Source organism: Callorhinus ursinus, unplaced genomic scaffold, assembly GCF_003265705.2.
Source record: "Callorhinus ursinus isolate GAN/ISIS: 27379988/994484 unplaced genomic scaffold, GSC_fseal_2.0 scaffold10, whole genome shotgun sequence".
Lineage (NCBI taxonomy): Eukaryota > Metazoa > Chordata > Mammalia > Carnivora > Otariidae > Callorhinus > Callorhinus ursinus.
The window spans coordinates 57,287,157-57,308,786 of record NW_027397072.1 but is presented as its reverse complement, the minus strand read 5'-3'; the positions used below and the strand labels follow the sequence as shown (position 1 = coordinate 57,308,786).

The following is a 21,630-nucleotide window of genomic DNA, read 5'->3' as shown; positions in this document are numbered from 1 at the left end:
TGAATATCTTGGCATTAGTTTTCTGAGCTGTAAAACATGTTAAAAAAGCTAAGTTCCTTTCCAATAAAATTGTTTCTACAGAGTTGGTACATACAATCTAATAAATACAAAAGAACTAAACAAAACTTTTCAACTAACCACATATAAAAACCCTCTCCCCTAAGGTTTCTTTTAATGCTCCACAGTATTCAGCACAGTAAAAGACATCAGGAAATGCTCAATCTACTTTCACTATTAAGGTAAACTTCAACTGAGGACCCCCCGGAAAAATGATAAAAGCACAAGAAAAAGAACTAGGACCAAGTATGACTTACATGTATTTCTTTACTTTATGAACAGAAAATTCAACGAGGAAGATAATCTTAGAGAAGTCATTTTTAATCTAAATTCTTATTCTACCATTCTATCACAAGTACATGATTAAGATCCTTTCAATTTTAGCATGTTAAAAAGTAACAAATAATACATTTTAAATTTACCAAAATGATTTCCAAAACAAATTCTAGTCTAAAAATGACTTACTATTTGAAGCTTGATTGTTTTCCCATCTAACTCTATAGTTCTTATTTTGAAATCCACACCAATTGTGCTGATGTAGCTTTCTGTATATGTATCATCCTGAAGGGAAAAAAAAGTCAACATATAAAATTAATGTTCAATAGAGGAAATATGAAAATATAATGTCAACTTTTATCTACAAAGTTGATAAAGTTTATAAGCCATAACAGGTTGAGAACAGCTACTTCATCCCACTCCAGTACTCAGTTCATGTTCTGATTACAATACACTTTTTAATAGCAGTTTCTTCTTAGGATTTTCTCAATAGCTCTTCTTTTATTTTACCAAACATCTCTAGGCAAATTCTTTACATACATCATATCAAAAAAAGTTTCATATTTTCAATGATTACAAATGATTTTTCTACTTGCTAATCAGCAAAACTCTTGCTCCCCTGACCCTCCATCCAATGTATTCACCACAAAGGAATGCTCATGTCATTCTCTTCCAGTTTTTTTTAGGAGTCACTTTTACTTCCTAGCTATGACTTTTAAAAATTGTAATATAATACACATACCGTAAAATTTATTTTAAAGTGCACAGCTCAGTAGTTTTTAGTATATTCCTAAGGTTGTACAACTGTCACCATTATTTATTGCAGAACATTGTTATTACCCCGAAAGGAAACTTAGTAGCAGTCACTCTTCATTTCATCTCCTCTTCAACCCCAGAAACCACTACTAATGCAATTTCTGTCCCTATGGCTTTGCATATTCTGGGCATTTCATGTGAATGGATGTAGCCTTTTGTGTCTGGCTTCCTTCACTTAGCATAAAGTTTTCACGGCTCATTCATGTTACAGCATGTACCAGTACTTCATTCCTTTTTATGGCCAAATAATAGTTCATTGTGTGGACAGACCACATTTTGTTATCCATCAGCTGACAGACATTTGGGTTGTTTCCACTTTTTGGCTACTATGAATAATGCTGCTATGAACATCTGTGCACAAGTTTTTGTGTGAACAATGTTTAACCCAATGATAAACTTTTAAAATTACACCTATTTTCCTCAAGTATCTGTTATGATATTCAAAATGGAAACAAAACTTTTTCAAGTGAAAATGTTTGTGAAAAGATATGTGAATGGTGAGATCAGCTATCACCACCTAAACCCAATGAACAATCTTAAGCCAGCACAAAGCAACACCTAGCAAGTACTCTGCCAACAAAGATGGGCCTAAATCTATTAAGAGCAGCCCTATCAAAGAGAACTTTCTTTGATGATGGAAAGGTTCTATAAACTGTGCTAGTCAAAACAGTAACCACTAGTTAGTGAGAATAAGGAACTGAATTTTAAATTTAATTCAAATTTAATTAATTTAAATTTAAAAAGCCACATGGGGCTAGTAGCTACCATAAGAATAGCAGAGTTCTGGGGCTTCCAATTACAGTAACATGAGGGATAAAGGAAAAGTTTAAAGTCACCACAAAGAAGCAAAGTGACAAATCTAAAATGTTGGATAATCTAATGACAACTGCCTAAGTTCGGCAAAAAGTAAAAGACATGAAAAATATGTAAGTAAAAAAGGAGGCTGGAAAAACTCTAGATTAAGAAATTAAGCAGCAAACCACCAAATGGACGGTACAGACCATGTCTGAATCCTGATTCAAAACAACTGTGATACCACACTTCTGAGACAATCAGCAAAATTTATTTTCTAAGCTGATAATGGCATTGTTATTTTATAAGAAAATGTCCAATTTTTATTTACTTTTTAAAGATTTTAAGTAATCACACACAGTGTGGGGCTCGAACTCACAACCCCGAAATCAAGTCACATGCTCCACCAACTGAGCCAGCCAGGCACCCCCAAAATGTCCAGTTTTTAGAAATGCATATTGAAGTATATAGGAGTGAAGTGACACATTTAGGATTCACATTACAACACTCCAAAAAAGAGAAAGGGAAGAAAGGAAATCAGTGTGGGCAAGTCTCCATAATGTTGAATGTAATGTGTACATGGAATTAAAACAAAAAAGATCTAAGAAAATTGTAAAATGTGTCAGAGAGTTCCAAGTGTCTAGAGGTAGCCATGTTGACTTCCTCATACAGTCACATTTATGCACATGCAGAATCACTGAGTAAAAGGATATTTTTAAAGCACTGAGTGCAATTTGACAAAATGCTGGTCACCATTACTAGGCATTCATTTTTTAAAAATCTTATAACTTCTTTCTAAATGAGAGCCTAATAAGTACCAGGTATGGCAGAAAGAGGAGGGAGAACAGAATGAGTGCAATAAACATTCATTTAGCACTCCCACATGACAGGGACTTTGTCGGAAATATATAAATGCTTTCTTAGAATTTTTATAAGTTCCTAAATGTGCCTTACTTGCATACCTCTGAGCCATTACACATTCTCTTCCTTCTGTCCAAATTTTCAATATTTCTTTATGCATACCTCCTAATCCCTAGCCCCTGGGTCACAATTTTTATTCATTCTTGGATTTTGAGCTCAGGCAATACTGACTGTCCAAACGTTCTTTAACTCTTGGTCAATAGTCAGAGATTCTTCCTTCTGTGCTCCCATAGCTTATACATTTCATTATTATACCTGGTGCAGCTCATCCCTATTCTAGAGGCCCGGGAATCAGTATTTTTTAAATGCTTCCCAGGCAATTCTGCTGTGTGGGAAGGCAGTACTGAAAACCTGTGATTTAGGGGCGCCTGGGTGGATCAATCGTTGAGTGTCTGCCTTAGGCCTGGGTCATGATCCCAGTGTCCTGGGATCAAGCCCCGCATCGGGATCCCTGCTCCCTACTCAGCGGGAAGCCTGCTTCTCCCTTTCCCACTCCCCCTACTTATATTCCTGCTCTTGCTGTCTCTCTGTCAAATAAATAAATAAAAAATCTTGAAAACCTGTGACTTAGATCAACAAGCATCCCAGAGAAGATTTTCTTTGCAACACAGACACCTCAGGCTGTACTCATTTTCATCAAGAGATGCCAAATTCTTCCCACATACCTAGCATTGCTGATTTAATATAGGGATGATTCCTGATTTTAATATTTGCCAATTTAATAAAGATTAAGTACTACCTAGTTTTAAAGTCCTTTAATTACAAATAAAATTGAACTTTTCATATTTATTGTCAATTTGTTTCTTTTGTGAACTGCCCATTCGTGTATTTGCCCATATTTCCATTAGGACAAACATCCTTTTTTTAGTATGTAAGTGTGCTTTATATATTGAGAAGATCATCCCTTCCTCATATATTTTTTTGCTAGTATCATGTTTTCTAACATTTTCATGCGCCTGACATTAATTTTAATGCAATCAAATTTAACAATCCTTTCTTTCCTGGTATGTTTCCATGTTAGAAAGTATTTTCACACAAGATTAAAGAGCCACCTATGTTTTATTCTAGTAGTTCCTTGGTTTCACTGTTACATATAATAAAATTATATTAGGGGCGCCTGGGTGGCTCAGCCAGTTATGTGTCTGCATTCGGCTCAGGTCATGATCCCAGGGTCCTGGGATTGAAGCTGCATCAGGCCCCCTGCTCATCGGAGAGCCTGCTTCTCCCTCTCCCTCTCCCTCTGCTGCTCTCCCTGCTTGTGCTCTCTTGTGCTGTCAAATAAATAAATAAAATCTTAAAAAAAAATTATACATTTTTTAAATGATATTCACTAATACGGTCACTCATCAGAAAAGACACATATCTTATATGCTAGTAAGCTCACAGTGGTGAATTTTAAGTTTTCTGAACTTCTAATCTTCCCCTGAAGACTAGAAAGCTTGAATTTTATTACAGACCGCAAATGCTATCAGATATTTTCCTTGAAATGATAGTCTCAGTTCATTTGAGAAAATGTCTGCCCAATACCATCAAATTATACATAACTAGTTTGTCAGTTGTTCTTTCAAGTAAAACAAAAAGACACAAATTAAAAAATGAAAAAGCAGCTAGTTCAGCTCACAACTCAACTACGTAAGTGCTTTTATTTTCCTCAAGACAACCAACATAATTCAGTCTGCAGTACAAGTGCTTTATATGTACTCATTTTTCTCACACAGAACATTTAAAAAAAGAATACTCAAGGATCACGATTTTTAGAAATTAATCATTTTTACTGTTCTCATCAGAAACTCTTAAATGAAAACTCCCCCCCCGCCCCGTGAATAAATACAGGTAAATACCATGACTATGAATACAGTTCAGCACTTAGCACTGCCTTAATGTGGTGCTGAGGCACCAGCAGTTTTATCCACCACTGCATCTGCATCATCAGAGCAGATGTCAACACAGTGAAAAAGCAAATGTCTTTTGTCTTAGTACTAAGTAAGTACTTACTTAGTAAATACTAATGGCTTAGTATTATTAGGATAAAAGTTTTAATCTCATGGACCCTCTGAGAAAGTCTTGATGATCCCCAAGGGTCTTTGGTCCATACTCTGAGAACCAATGACCTAGACAGCGAGAAGGAAAACATGCTAAATTTGAAGGCAGTTGAGAAAGACTATGAAGGAGACTGTGGATTCTATTCAGTAGGTTTAAAGTTATATACCTGTTCGTAAAGTGCAGCATATAAAACACTATGTATGCCATTGTCAAAAAAAAAAAAGTTTGTACCAGGCCCGGCTTCTTCCTTTATTCTACTAAAATTTTCCTTGAAGATTCATTTTTTCATCAAGTCACTTAAACAAAGGCCAACTATTTGAACTCTACCAAGAGTATTAGACATTCTAACTTCATAATCATGCTTAGCTGAATTTCTTTTAAAAGCAACAGCATTTCCTCTACTTAAGAGTCCAAGATATCACTGGGAATATACACTTGGAAGCTTTTAAATATATAAATTCTGGAAGAACTACTTTATTCCAAATAAAATTGTTTAATCCTTTATCTACCTAGAAAACACACACAGCATTAATTTCTTTAAAGGCATTTCAATTTCAACTTACTGCAAACCTAAGAAGGAGGCAAGACTTTCCAACCCCAGAGTCGCCAATCAGAAGTAACTTGAATAAATAATCACTGCAAAAAGAAAAAGAAGATCACATTAATAACAAGCATACTGCATTGTAAGTTCTACAGCAAAAATATAGCCAATAATAGCTCACTTGAGGACTTCTAAAAGGCCCATGAATGGCTTCAGAAGCCCAAATTGCAACCAACAGCAGAAGCCCTTTTCAGGAATCACTAAACATGGCAGAATTATGTAAAAGGTAAGTAATGCCACCCATGATCTCTTGAGATCAATGAACTTCTACTTCCAAGGAAAGAATGAAAGAAATAGAAGTAATGTGTACTCTTGGAGAGCCCAAGAGACTTATGCTAGATAAATTCCACTCCTCTGCAGTATTAGAATACAGGGAGTTAACTTTCCATTGTTCTTGCCAATGAAACAAATCTCTCCTTCAAATTCCAAGACCAGATCATTATTTCATAGCAATCCTCCAATGAAGGGGCTTTTACGATCCTTTCCTAGCATCTACCTGGAATTCTCCCCATTTAAAAAAAAAAAAAAAAAGATCATTTAAATTCTAAAAACCTGTATTAAAAAATATTTTAGACTAGAGATGTGGTAAAATCAAATGCTGTTTACATAAACATACAACTTTACCAACTTACTAAGTTTGTATTAAAGCTTTCTTCAGAAACTGAAAGCTAGGCTCTATTTACATACATTAACCTCCCAGGCCTAACTCAAAAACCAGCCCCAGGGATTCCTTCCAGGACCTAAAGACAACATACTGCCCATGGCCTCCCAAGGAATCCCTCACAGATCCTCTTCAACTTGGACCACTGCTATGTATTCTTTTAAGTAATTTCAAAAGGACCCCAAAATTTAGAATTTACAGATTTTTTAAGGAAACCTATTCATGATTTTCAGTTTTGTCCTTTGTGATTTAAAAAAAATGATACTTGTACTTAAGATGAAACCCAAATATCACTCACAATTTAAATTTAGATGACAATTATCATTATTTAAATGTAAGAAAGATATAAAACTTATCAGAAATAATCTCTGAATATTCATCAACTGCTACCTAGGTTTACACAGTAATACATATTACTTAAAATTTTTTTCTAGGTTTACCAAGTTATCATAATACATTTATTGTTCCTAATTATACCTGGAAAAAAAAAGAATTAAAAAAAAATCCAAAGTGCCCTTGTCAGCAACAAAATAAAAATCACAGAAGGAAATAAGAAGCTTTTCAACAAGTCATTAGGAAGGAGACTGAAGCACAGGATGAACTAAATAACCAACATCCTTTCCAGTTTGAGATCCTAAAGAAAAAAGGAGGGGGGAAGGGGTAATAATTGTAAAATTTACCCTTAATAAATAATACCTAATACCAAACAACTTTTATTAGCCAGTAAAGCTGGTAATGACTTTAGTACTATTGACACCCTCCTCTGACTAAATAAATTCTTAAGAATGATGAACACTGAACATCAGCCATGAGTACATGGTACATGTTGACAATTTACATTTCAGTTAGCAAGAATAATCTCACCATTAATATTACTTCGCTTTTAACAGAAATGTAGACACAACAAATGCCCTGAATTTACCAATCTCCCAGAGCACTGTGCCAGGCATCCAGTAAACACTCAATAAACACCCCCTGAAATGGCTGTACTGTAACCCATTACAATAAAGGACAGCAGTAGGCCACAAATATTCATTACCTTAAAGATCAACTTATTTCAGAGTAACCATAAGGCTGGAAAAAGAAAAACAGGAATGCCTCCTAGTAAGTGTTACAAATTACATTATGGCTAAATGAAATTAATAGTCAATTTTCTAAAAATCAACTTTTTCAATCATCACATTCATTTTAACTTTTAAAAAGTGTTACTTTAAAACATTTATGAGTTTCTGATAATTTAAGGTTCACAGCTATTATAAATAATATGAACAGTTGAGCACTCTTCTCTGCAATGAGATAATTATTGCTGAAGACTACTTTGTTCTCTCCCAAACCATCAGCTTTACTAACATGACAAGAGACATCGAGGAGAATGGCAAACAAAATCAATCTCACAAACTTCTTTCTCTTGTTGAATAAACACACCTGGAGAGTGTGATCAATAGCATGTTACTTGCACTGGGACATTTAAAATTACCTACCACTAAAAAATAAAAAATAAAAAAATAAAATTACCTACTACTGTAGTAGCTTATTTCTAAGTTATTAATATTCCAAATGTTCAAGAGAATTCAGAGATTTGAGACTGCTTAAAGATATTTCTCTAACTATAATTTATAAAACAGAATACAGTAAAAATGTTGACAAAAATATGCAAATCTAAAAACAGCCTAAGGTGAGAATTCTGGTATAAAGTCAAGAATAATTTAGCAAATGGTGAGACTTTAAATGTATTTTTCTTCTATTCCCCAAGAACTTGGATCAGTCTACAATATAATTTGACTTAAGTGAAAAAACTATATTATTCTAGTCGGATATCTATAGTCACAACTGTAATAACCACTCTTCTACTTTGTATTTTCTAGTAAATCCTATTCACTGTTCTCAGAACTTCCTCTAGTCTTTTTCATGTCTAATTTACTATGACACTGAATATTTTCTCCCCCTCAGTAGCCTGGAATCTATTTTTCCTCACTCTTATGTCTGACATATCTGTGAGTGTGAAGATAAACCAACTCATTCTCCTGTGTATCCAAAATCTAGCACTGTGCCTCTTACAAAGCACGTGCTAACAGATCAGAGAACATTTTAATTTTGTATTTTTAATCAGGTTCTCTCATTGTGAGATACAACTAAAGAAGACCTACAGCCATCCCTGATTAACATTTTGGGCAAAAACTAGGGGGAAAAATGGATGGGGACATGGCATGTCAAAAGGACACAGGAGCCAACCTGAAAGTTCTGTCACTGGTCGAGGCGGAATAACTTGAGCCACAAAATAAACAACCACGTATTGGGTTATAAGCCAAAGAATAAAATAAACATCCATGAGTTCATACTGGTATCAATTATTAAATAAATAAACAGGAGAAGAGACCAATTTTCCTTAAAGGAGTCTAAAAATATGTGAAGGAATTAGAGAGGTAGAAATTCATTAATAGATCACCACAGTAAGGAACTGCTGCAGGCAAAATCCACCGGTGAATGCTAAGATTTGTGAATAAACTTTAAGGAAAAACAGGATATTTACATGGCCTCAAAGTATGTCCCCCCCAAATATTTATTACTGTAGTGGCTTTAACATGTGTCCACAAATTCTTTGAATACTCCTCCCTCCAGGAGATGGACTTAATTCCGTTTTGTTGAGTGTGGGCTCTTAATGACTGCTTTCTAAGAGTATGGAAAGGGAAATACAGTAACTTTACAATGGAGAAACCTGACAGACAACACTTTAACTAAGTGATTAAGGTGAATATCACCAGGAATAAGTCATGTTGATATCATGTACCCTCTGATATGATGTGGCGAGTAGAGTGCTTCACCTTTACAGTGTCTTCCCCAAAGTCCATAACCCCAGTCCAATTATGAGAAAACATCAGACAAATCCAAATTGAAGGACATTCTACAAAATACCTAATAGTACTCTTCAGAAATGTCAAGATCATAAAAAAGAGGAGACTGAGAAACTCACAGACTGAAGGAGGCTAACACGTAGAACCAACTAAATACAACGTGGTATCCTGGACTACATTCTGCAAAAGAAGACGGACATAAACAGAAAAACTGAAGAAACTGTAATAAAAGTCTATAGTTTAGTTAATAATGTACCAATGTTAATTTCTTAATTTTGATAAATGTACCTTGGTATGAAAGATGTTAATATTAAGAGGAAGCTAGGTGAAGGGTATACAGGAATTCTCGTACTGTTTTTACAACTCTTCTAGAAATCTAAATTTATTTCAAAATAAAAAGGTTTAAAAAAATAAAGTGTGAGGACATTAGTGAAATGGGTACAAAACAACAATCTCTTTGATAAGCTAGCTCCTGATATTTTTTAAACATAAGAGAGACATTTTGTGTTTTCTCAAGTTAAATCAACAAATCATAAATCATGCTGGAATCTATAAAATAAAAACTTAATAGCTGCTTTTGAGGCACAAGTATTTTTATTATCAGAGAAAATTCCTTTGAACTGCTGAACTTACAACAACACAAGCATTTTAATTTAAAGAGGAGATAATTCAGTGAGAAAGCTAAGAAAGTTAAGGTAAAACTGACACAGATTAAGGCTAGACAGAAAGGGGTAGATTTGGGGGAAATTAACAGCCTTTAACAACTGGATGGTGGGGCATCAAAGATGATAGCAAGTGAAAAATTTTTTGCTATCAGTTTTCCAGTAAGTCAATTCATGGTCTACTTTAGCAATATTGGAGATTTCTTATTTCCATTATTTAAGATCTGGACGTGATCTTTTTTCTTTTTCTTTTTTTCGTGTTTTATTTATTTATTTGACAGAGAGACACAGCAAGAGCAGGAACACAGGCGGGGGAGTGGGAGAGGGTGAAGCAGGCTTCCTGCGGAGCAGGGAGTCTGATGTGGGGCTCGATTCCAGGACCCTGGGATCATGACCTGAGCTGAAGGCAGACGCTTAACAACTAAGCCACCCAGGCGCCCCTGGACATAATCTTGATACCTCTACCATTTTTGCATGCAAGCACTAACAGAAAATTTTCTGTACCTTTAAAAAAGACACTATTGTGAGTACGAAGCATTATACTTTTAAAAAGTTACTAAAATAAACTTTGGTTCAAAATTCTACTTAGATAAAATGGTTTCCTTCTCATGAAGTTACCAAACCGCATACAAAGAATATGTAGTAAGAAAAGAATCTGCTTATGTCTGAATCTAAAATGCTACTGGGAATTCTAAAATCTCTAAAAAGACTGTCTGTGTGAAACACTCTTATGTGAAAAGATTACATTTGTTTAGTATAACCCATTTCACATGTTTTTTTTTTATTTTCACATAAAAAATAAGGGGGGAAATGGACACTTGTAAATTTTAGGATTGCAATTGATATTTTCTTCTTTATACTTTTTTCAAAGTCTGCAGTAAGCTCTTATTAGTCTTATAACCAAAAGAAAAAAAAATGAGGAAAAAGTGTTAATCAGAGGGATTTTTCAGACTTAACACCTTTGCAAATTTGTTCAGCATAGCTGTCATAACACAAATGATTTCTAAGTAGGTAGAGTAGGATTGCGTTTATAAGCAAATAGCATTGGCACATTCCCAATGTAGCCACAAGTTTATGAAGTCAGCTTTTTTGATTAAATGAAAATAAACATTTTTTTCTTTTATAAAATAAAATTTAAATTATCAGATACAGTTCACATGTCAGTGAATACTTTATAAGGGAAAGCTGACTGACATTAACAAAATTCTCAACATCCCACCCTTTGGAAGGAAGAAAAGACAAAAATAAAACAGTGGAGGGACCATAACATAAAGTTGTTTTTAACCACACACAGTACCCCCCAAATACAAATTTCATAACGTCACCTATAATATAAATATACCTTAGAAAAGGCCTACTATTTTTAAAAAGTTCAGTGGAAAGTAAATTTGTTTTTCATCTGGAACAAATTCACTTGCATGAAGGAATCATGTTATTTTACCTTTTTATAAATGTCATACTTGAAAATAGCCTAAAACTAAGCTCACATGTAAAATTTTAAACAAAATTATGACCATGATATCATGACACAGTGGCCAAATTTTATTCACTATTAAACTATACACTATTAGACTTTGGGGTATGGAATGATTAATTAAAATTTGGGCTGCAGTTAACTGTGTCTGACACCAATTTTTCTTCTTCACTCATTTTAAGTATGCTCCACAGAAAACAATTCAAAATTGACCATCAGGCTGGAGAAAAGAGGTAAGAACTTTCAGTTCCTTCACATGTTTCTACATTGTTTGAATTTTATAAAGCACATATTACTTTAAGGGTTAAACTAAATAAAAAACAAAATAAACCTTCAGCTATGGACAAAAGCAGTCTGTTAGTCAAGATAAACAGTCAAAATAATCAATTATCAAGAATCTGAGAGTACAAGAGTCATTCCTCCAAATTTAAGGAAATAGCCAAGCAATTTTTTAAAAACTGTCCCCATGATGTACTAAGGCTACACACTTTTCTTTGATATTTAGAGACAATTAATTACTTTTCCAGGTTCCATTTTAGCTGTTTATAGAACAGTGTTCCAAAAATTCAAAGCAGGAATTCTGAAAATAAAGGAAAGTTTGGTAGTGCTAAAGAAGTGGCAAGTCATACAAGAGGACAAGAGAGTAGATAGACGGTCTCACAACCTATATAACAAGTATTTGCTGAAAACTATTCCAGGAGGAGGTGTGTTATCCTCTACCTCTTCTACCTTTCAAAACCTGCATGGGTTTTAGAGCTGGAAAGACCTGTATTTGAATCCAGATTCCATCACATACTAGCTGTCAGATCTTGAGGCAAGGTACTCACTCACCACCAGGAGCCTCAATTTCCTCATCTGTAATATATTCCATTAGCACCCTCTATCACTCAATTAAGCTTCTTGTCAGGATTAGAAATAATGCCTCTAAAACCTGTAGCACAGTATCTGGCACATTACGGGAGCACAGTAAGTGGCTTTTATTATTATTCTTCCTTCCTCTCTCCAAACTGCAAGGTAACTTGATGAAAACCTTCAAGAGCTTTGACAAAAACTTTGAAGCTATTTATCCAAAGCTTCTGTTCAGATAGCTGACAAAATATCACAGGAGTTTACTACTGTAATCTAAAGCAAAAGTTTAAAAGTGACCCAACTAACAGTTGTTAAGTACTATGATCACACCAGTCACAACTCCCAAAGCCTAGTAACACATAAAATAGTGACAGGGTCTGCAGCAATCGTGCCCTCTCCAGCAAAAGAAAGTCAGTTCTTTGGCTTCACTTGCTTTATTCACAGAAAGGCTTTTCTGTGACTTTTAAGGCCCCAAGTATAAATATTCAAGAACAGTCAGGGGGGTAGAAAAACTGAGAATGGATGCAATAATTAACTTCAAGCCTAAAGAAGCTTTAAATATCAACCCAACACAAGATGTGAAGGAGAAAGTCAAAGACAGTATGTACCTGGAAACAGGTACTTCACAAACCCTTAACGTTTCTAAAAAGACCTCTCTAATCATGAATTTTAAAACTAACCACAGAAATGTTAGTCACTTAACTGGCTCAAATTTTAAATTCCTAGAGTTAACCACAGTAAATTAGAAACAGCATACTAGGACTGTGAAATCACAGGCCCTTGAATTAAAATTCCAATTCTGCTAATTACTCTGAATGCCCTTAGGCAAGCCATTTAACTCTTCTCTGCCTCTGTTTCCCCATCTGTAAAACTAGGATACTATTTCTTCACAGGATTGAGAGAAAGAATGTACATACATAAAATTTCTGGCTGGTGGTAACAACTCAAATTGTTAGTTGTTGACCACATCCCACAACTAGCACCAGGGGTTCTGGAAAGTCCTGCTATTCAGTGCTCTGTTACTCGCCAGCTAAACCAAACATAAGTAAAACTTTCTGTTAATGATAGAAATCATAGGCCTTTTCTCTAAATCTTTTGTGCTATTTTGCCATTCTATTCTTTGAAAGTATCACAAGATTTAATCTGTGCTAATACTATGATACTGATTATACTTGTTTGAGCATTAGTCATGTTCTTAACTAATTGGTAAGGATCCGGGAGCAGAGTCCATGTTTCATAGTCAAAAAAACACATCAAAAAACAGAGAAAAGGATGGCTGTTTTCTTTACCAAGATTTCTTCTAAGGTTAAATTAACTCTGTGTGTGTGCGCATGTGCATGCATGTGTATACACACACATATAAGTATGTATTTACTGGAAGTTTTTTAAATCTGTATTGAAAAAATTGTTAAAGTAGACACAAACAATTGTGTGATGATTAATCATGTGTGAGAAAAGCTTTAAAATTGAAACCACTCGCCATTTACATATATTCTAACATCCTTTATTAGAATATACATCTCAAATAACATCTGCATAGTACTGTACAGTTTACTCTGGAGACTCAGAACTGAGGTGGTACTAATCACATTTTATGGATAAAGAAACAGGCTCAAAACTCATAAGTAACTTGCAGAGGTTAAGTGGCAGTCTGAACTTAAATCTAGGGTTTGTAACTCCAAATGCCGTTTTTTATCACACCACATTCCTTCAATGATATATTTTATATATTCAGGTGATAAAAATATCAGTAAGTTAAGTCATACATATAAAACCTATCAGAATGGATCAAACCATCAATGAACGAGCACACAGGACCTGACCAAAATAAAGAAAAATGTGATTCACTGTTTAAATTTAGAACATTTGCATTAAGTAGAGAATAAGTTAGCTCAGCTCAAAAAGCATGATAAATTTTAGAGTTCAGACTTCATTAGCTTTTAGTAAGTGATGAACCCAACTGCTCTTTATGAAGACAGGTGCTAGCTACCAATCTACAAATAAAGCACTAAATAATTATCCACAGTGTGTCTTTCACAAAGTTGCTTCAAATGTCCTTTTGTAAACCTAGCTATTCAACTATTTTTACAAGTTCCATCAAATGCTTAAGACTATACTAAACTTGACTAGACATTTATCCTAACTACATCCATATGGATTCTGAGGTAGTAAAAATACTACAGAGATGACCTATTGCTCTTAATGGGAACGCTAATGTTCTGTGAACTTAGTATGCCTCTGTTTCGAGGCTCTTGGAAACAATTCATATATTAAAAACCTAATGAGAAACAGAAAGGTAGCATTTTGAAAAAAGAAAGAACAGAATAGGTCATCAAAATAAAGCATGCCCAAACACATCTCACATTTTAAAAAACTAATTAGTTCAGGATACCAGATTTTAAATTAAACTGTCATTTTCAGGTTTTCACATTTTGAAAGAGTGGTACTAAACATTCTCTTTTCTGTTTCAATCTCCTAAATCAGGCATTCTTAAGGTTCATGAATAGGCTCAGGAAATAAAAGCAGCATGCACTTTTATGCAAAATGTTATGAGCATGGATGCACAAAGGGAGCAGGTCCACAGAGTTCATCAAATGCTCCTAGGGGTACATGACCATAAATGGGCTAAGAATAACTGCCCTATATACCCAAAGACTACAAGAACACTAATTCAAAGGGACACATGCACTCCTATATCTATAGCAGCATTATTTGCAGTAGCCAAGATATAGAAGCAGCCCAAGTGACCATCGATTGATGAATGGACAAAAGATGTAAAAAATATACATTTATATACAATGGAATATTATTCAGCCATAAAAAAGGAATGAAACCTTGCCATTTGCAACATGGATGGAGCCAGAGTATAATGCTAAGCAAAATAAGTCAATCAGAGAAAGGCAAATACCGTATGATTTCACTCAGATGTGGAATGTAAGAAACAAAACCAACAAGCAAAGGGGAAAAAATGAGACAAATCAAGAAGTGGGTTCTTAAATATAGAAAACAGTTACCAGAGGGGAGGGGAGTGGGGAATGGGAGAGATAGGTGATGGGGATCAAGGAGTGAATTTGTTGTGATGAGCACCAGGTGATGTATGGAACTGTTGAATTACCAGTGTACACCTGAAACTAATAACTAGAATTAAAAACTTAAAAAAGAGTAATTGCCCTCAGTCAAGTTGTTGGACAATATCTATAGGCAGAGTGGAAAAGACAAAGAATAATTCCATTTAAGTACCACTGTTATTCAAAGGAAATACATTCAGACAAGTTGAATCCATCACTGTTTCTGGAAAACTTTAGTTACATAATTTATTCAACTTCACTTGTAAAGCTCACTAGTTTGAAGGGCAGCCTGCAGAATATGCCCTGTGTGAGGACCTTATGCCAGAGTAAGCGCTTGTTAAGTACTAGCTACTACTAAAAAATGGTGTTTCCGAAGGTGTTCCTCCTTGTGAGCAAAGGCACTTACACTTAACATTACCTGTCAGAATTAGGAATCTACAAACAAGGAACAGAGTAAACTTAATCAGAACCTATCACAACCTTGGATTTAATAAAGCTGAGTGTTCTGACCACCTGAGCCAACCAGCCACAATACTACCAAGGAAAGCTTCATTTCATACTTCTCCTTTGTACCCCATTTCTTTAATTATTAAAGTCAGTCAACAAACCAACATTTGTTCTTTTGCTCCTCAAGACTATTATTTTTTTTCAAATATCACCCCACCATTACCCTTTTATAATCTGAAACACTCACAGAGCAGTTCCAAAGAAAAGCCAAGACCTAGGTGTTCTTCCCTAAATTCTATTCTAGACATCAAAGAAGCAGTACCAGCTCCACTTTCTACAGGAAAACAGTAGAATAGTCTGACCACTCCCTTCTCCCTGTAAGATTTAAAAAAAGGGGGGGGCATTCTGCCTAACTCTTTTATTTTTATTTTTAAAAGATTTTTATTTATTTATTCGACAGAGAAAAAGACAGCGAGAGAGGGAGCACAAGCAGGGGGAGTGGGAGAGGGAGAAGCAGGCATCCCTCTGAGCAGGGAGCCCAACGCAGGGCTCGAACCCAAGACCCCGGGATCATGACCTGAGCCGAAGGCAGATGCTTAACGACTGAGCCACCCAGGCATCCCTTTTCTAACTCTTACTAAAACTCCAAAATTGAGTTCAGAGTGGTAAAAAACTGATAAGCAACACATCTAAAATATCCCATGCACTGGCATCCTATACCCACTTTTGGCTTATTTTCATCTTGAAACACTCAAAGTACTTTTTAGCAAACCTTAAAAAAAAAAATCTCAAAAACTTTAAAAAGGATTTTATTTGACCTTAAATATTTTCATATATTAGAGACAAAAGTAGATAACATTAGCAAAAGGAATCTATTCTTAATTATTAAAAACGAAACTATAAAACTGCAAATAGTAAAACTATCATAATCATATAGTCAAAGGAGGCCAAGAAGACGTATGTACACAAGGGATTGCTAATAGGATGCGACTATAACAAAATGTCAGACCACAAATTACTAAGATTGCTTCCAGAATAAAAAAGACTGAACTATCCAAGAAATAAAATCACTTATAAAGCAAAATTCTCTTCAAAAGTCAAAGAGTTGTCAAGAGAACATTTGATTCTGAAGCTCTTCCATCTTTAACTATTTTTTAAACTTTAAAAATCTTATTTGGAATATAAGAAACTGTCAACAGCTCTCATTTTAACGTAATTATGAAAAGAAATTTTTAAACGCAAAATTTCAGTTATCTTCAAATGATCTTACAAGACCATCTATTCACACAAAACTCTTAAGATTCATTCTGCGGAGATTCTTTTTTTTTTTTTTAAAGATTTTATTTATTTATTCATGAGAGACAGAGAGAGAGAGAGAGAGAGAAGCAGGCTCCCCACTGAGCAGGGAGCCCGATGCGGGACTTGATCCCAGGACCCTGGGATCATGACCTGAGCCGAAGGCAGACGCTTAACCATCTGAGCCACCCAGGCGCCCCATTCTGTGGAGATTCTATACAGCTCCTAGAAACTTACACTACCCAAAGAATCACATCTGCTGATTCTCTACAGACGTTATGAAATCATATACCCAATAGTGAGAATACTGGTTATTATTCTTCTTTAAAATTTTCTGAATTTTTCAAACCACTACCAACACCACCAAAAAGTCATCAAGACAACCAACAAAAAGGCAACTTACTTTTAGTTGATTTATGCTTCTTTTCTAATAAAAAAAAGTTCTAAATAAAAATTATAAAAGCCAATTATGACATACTTATTAATGAAATTATACTGACAGATAATAAGACTGATGAAGTTGCTTTTACATTCAAACCCTTATATTAAAAGACAGATTAATTCAAAGCACAGTGCTAGCAAAAAAAAAAAAAGTCAAATGTTCCTTAAGTCTACTATGACAGAAGAGTTGTTTATAAGACTGATTAAATCTTGAGCCATAATCTTAAACATCACTCCGGAGCCATATTAAAAAAACAAAACAAAAACAAGGCATTTACTATAAAATTTTTCTGCATTAAAGAACTACAGTTGATCCAAGTAGACTACTATAGTCCTTCCTATTACAGTTAACTGGTATATCCATGATAAGTACACATACTTTATTAACACATTCCTTATAGATGAAGTAGCCAAAATGATTTCCTTGACACTAAAAAATCCACTAAAAGCTAATGGATTAGAAAAAATGTTTCTGGTATGAGAATAATGTTAAGCATTTCTTAACCAGTATGCTGAAATAATCACTGCCTGCTTCACCACCTAGCTCAGAAAAATCAAAATCTTTCTTCACATCTCCAGAAAAAAGAAAGCTCTGATCTTTTCCAACTACTTTTTCCATTATTCAGATTCCACTTCCAGTTGCTTTTTCTTTTTGTTTGTACTTGAAATTCAGACAAGTCAGTCATTACCCTTAATTTCTATACCATAAAGATAATCCAGGGTTGTCATTTCTCTCATACTAGCCAAATAACATAGAAAGTAGTCAAAAGAACAGCTTAAAATTTAACCATTGACTGATGTATTTCTTATTCTCCTCCCAAACCAAGCTTAACCAAATAACATAGAAAGTAGTCAAAGGGACAACTTAAAATTTAACCTTTGACTGATATATTTCTTTTTCTCCTCACTCCCAAACCAAGCTTACAATTTAAAGATCATAAAGTAAAAGCATTCAATAAAAAAGCTACCAACAGGTAATCCTATGTTGACCAATAACCTAAAATCCTGTTCTTTCTGACAGAACCAAACCTCTTTTGTTAAGAACTTATTTTCATTACCAAATTCAGTGGCACCCATGAAGAGTTCTAAATGTTTCTAAAAGGAATAAGATAAATTAGTAGATGATAAACCAAAACCAAGGAACATTTAGATTGCACTTTTAAATATTATCTAGTATACTACCCCCTTTCACATCAACATATAATGCATGTGCTACAACAAACATGTATTATAATTTATAATATACCTAACATATATGTAGTTATAAATGCTAGCTATTAAGACATCATGGAATCATGAAAGGCACTCACCCATTAAAAATTTTAATTTAAGATTTTAAAGTTTAGAACAAGGTATTAAAGTTAACGGACTTGTATTCAGTGATAAAACTCTATTTTATTTTTTTCCTTTTCTCTATTTACCAATTTTTCACTAATTACTTTTATGACGGTAACAAACTTCATTAAAGACAAAACGAAAAAAACTGCTGAAGTCACATTGTTAAAAATCTGCCTGCTGGTTGCCCTTGTGACCTTCCCTAATAAAATACCCATCACCTCCTCTCCAAGTAATTTTCAGTAATGCTCCTCCAAAGGTTTTTCCAAACTCCTATTTTACAGACACGGTCTAGAATATAAATATAGTAGACCTGGTACTGGCATAGTCGATGGCAGAAAAAGTATAAAAATGATGTCTGGGTTTGATTCTGTTAAGGTCATTAATCTAACTGATGGTTTGGCACTGTATATACTTAAGAATGCTATCACTGCCATTTATTAACCAGTCTTCCTTCTTCCCCCTTGAGAAATCCTCCTCATTCCCTACTACTTCTCTAAATCTGCTAATAATTCCCTTAGAAGTCTCTATCAATTTTTCCTGAACCTGACTAGCCAACCACAGCCCTCCACCCTCCTTTGAAATCTTCTTGCTCCTATCCATCCTGCACATGTGCAACAAAATAGATCTACTGGTATTTGACATATACAACAATCTATTTTCTATATCCCATTATAAACTCGAGGGTAAGGATCATATTCCTAAATCCTAGCACTATTAGAATGTCATACATGATAACGACATATACCACCTAGAGTGCTCCTATGTTTTCTTTTACATACACTTGAATTTCACAACTACCCTGATAGGAATAATGGCTCCTACTATCCTATTTTACAAAAGGAGAAACAAAATCAGAGGCTAATTTGTCATGGTTCTGTTCAACTAACCCTAAAGATCTACTTGTAGTACTAAGAATATGTAGCAAATATAAGAAACTCCCTGAAAAGAGGAGGTTTACAAGTCTCCATAAGTGGCAAATCCATGTACTTTATTGTTGCCAGGAAAACCACCAAATTAGGGACCTCAAGTTCAACTCTCCCTAACTATGCAAAACCAACTCTGTCCTCGGAGTCCTTGATAAAGAAATCAAAAACTGCCAACATAGCAAATATGGCACTACGAGAACACTATCCACAACTTCTTAAAGTATATAAAATTCTAATGGAATACAGTGGCTTCTGTTTAGTGCAAAAGGGGACATTTCAGCATCAAATCACCATATTACAAAACTTGAAGTCGGAATGCATTTTGCAAGAGCCATGTGACACACACATGACAGTCAGCTAAACTGATGGGTGGACCTTTTAGGGGAAATGTTTAGCAGTAATTGACCAAAGAAGCAGCAAATACACTCAGCTTTTAAAACACTGATTTTTGCTTAAAATAAAATAAAATAAAATCCCTCTCTCCCCCAAAGCCTTCTGACTCTGAAGAGGAATACCAATTAAATCTCCTCCAATTATTAATTTATATACGTAAAATGAAGGAGGGTTGTAAATGTCCATTAAGGAGAGCCCAACAGAAGTCTTCCCAAGGAAAGTGAACACCAGTTCCCAGGAAAGGTGTCAGGTGTGTCACATATGCTGTGTTGACTTCTTGAGTAAGCAAGAAAAAGAAATGCATTAACTTTTCATGACACGTCATGGAACCTCACTCCCTATCTTCGAGCATTCAAGCAGGTAACCCAAAACCTACAGATCATAGAGCCCGTTCGTTTCTTTCAACTTGACAGCAGTCTTCCTTTACTTTGATAATATCAGAAAAATGTTCCTACGTCTTAGGTCTGTTTATTTTTTTTTCTCGACCTACAGAAGACAAAATGACTTCAGTGTCCTCTAAAAAAATTCTCACAAATGCCCAGGTTTTCAGGAAGGCAAATGGGCCCCTTGAGTTCTTGAAGAACTCCAGAAAATAACTTAAAAAAAAACACACAACACTAAAAATTAAAATCTCTTCTCACCATCTACTCATTCCCCTCAATCCCACGCAATCCTGAAAAGCATCCATATTACCTGCAACCTGGCCGGGAGGGTGAAAAAATAGAGCCAACAAGCTCAAGATTTACGAGTAAAGCTGGTTTCCACCCAGACGATTCTGACAGCTCCGCAGAGTGCGGGCGCAGGGTCTGACAGTGCCCTCTAGGAGAGCTCTCCCACCCTAGCCTCTCCCCTTAAAAACAAGTCTTCCTTCAAAAGTCACTGCCTCCGCGTGAAGCTACCCCTTCCCACCGCCCGACCACCGACTCCCAAACGCCCCAACCCCCTCAAAAGACTGTTCCTCCGCACCGGCCGGGCACTCAAGGCCTCCAACCTGACCTGTCCAGGCCCGGGCGGCTCACCCCTCCGGCCCGACCCCTCCCCCCGGCCGCCCCTCCTCCGTCAGACAATGGGGCCCGACTCCCGGCCGCCAGCATCTCCTGCTCTACCACCCTCCCCTCACCGAGGCCGAGGCCCCCACCCCTGCCTCAGCCCTCCTCGCTCCCCTTAAGCTTTTCCAAGCTGGCCCACGGACCCAGCCGACCGGTGCTCTCCTGCACTCACTATTCGGGATTCATGCTGGACATGTCACTGCAGCTGCCGCCGCCGCCACCGCCGCCCTTGCTGCTGCAGCCGCCGCCCTGACTCTTCAAGCCACGGGTAATCGAGAGAGAGGAATGAGATAGGCTGTTCCGGGAGAGCAAACGTCTTCCCCCACTCCGTCCCCTTAGAACACAATCAGCAGCCGCCGCCACTCAGCTATCGCTTCCACCCAAAATGGCCGCCGGCGAACCAGGAAATAGGAAAGCCTTAGACCGAGGGGTCTTTACACAGCCCGGAGGGCGGCCGCACCGCGCGGCACGCCGGGAAAGAGAGTTCGAACACGGCAGTGGGCGCCGAAGACCTACGGTACGACGGGGCAGCCGGGACTCAACTTCCCGCAAAGCTTCGCGCCTCTGGTGCATGCGTATTTGAGAGCCTGTCGCCCGCCCCATTCCCCGCTCTCTCACCTCCCCCTCTTGCCCCTCCCTGCTCCCCGCCCCGCTGACTCGCTGGCTAG

General features: G+C 36.1%; 1 protein-coding gene across 1 annotated transcript in view; it reads right to left on the bottom strand.

Annotated features, from left to right (window-relative positions):
- The window catches only part of RAB1A (RAB1A, member RAS oncogene family), a 28,974-nt gene extending 7,599 nt beyond the window's left edge, over positions 1–21,375 (bottom strand). Inside the window, exons 1-3 of the mRNA XM_025868578.2 lie at positions 21,135–21,375; positions 5,469–5,541; positions 523–618 (exon numbers count right to left, since the gene is read on the bottom strand). Coding sequence (XP_025724363.1) covers positions 523–618; positions 5,469–5,541; positions 21,135–21,157 — 192 coding nt within the window. The 5' untranslated portion in view covers positions 21,158–21,375. The remainder of the gene's footprint in view (positions 1–522; positions 619–5,468; positions 5,542–21,134) is intronic.
- Between the last annotated feature and the right edge of the window lie 255 nt (positions 21,376–21,630).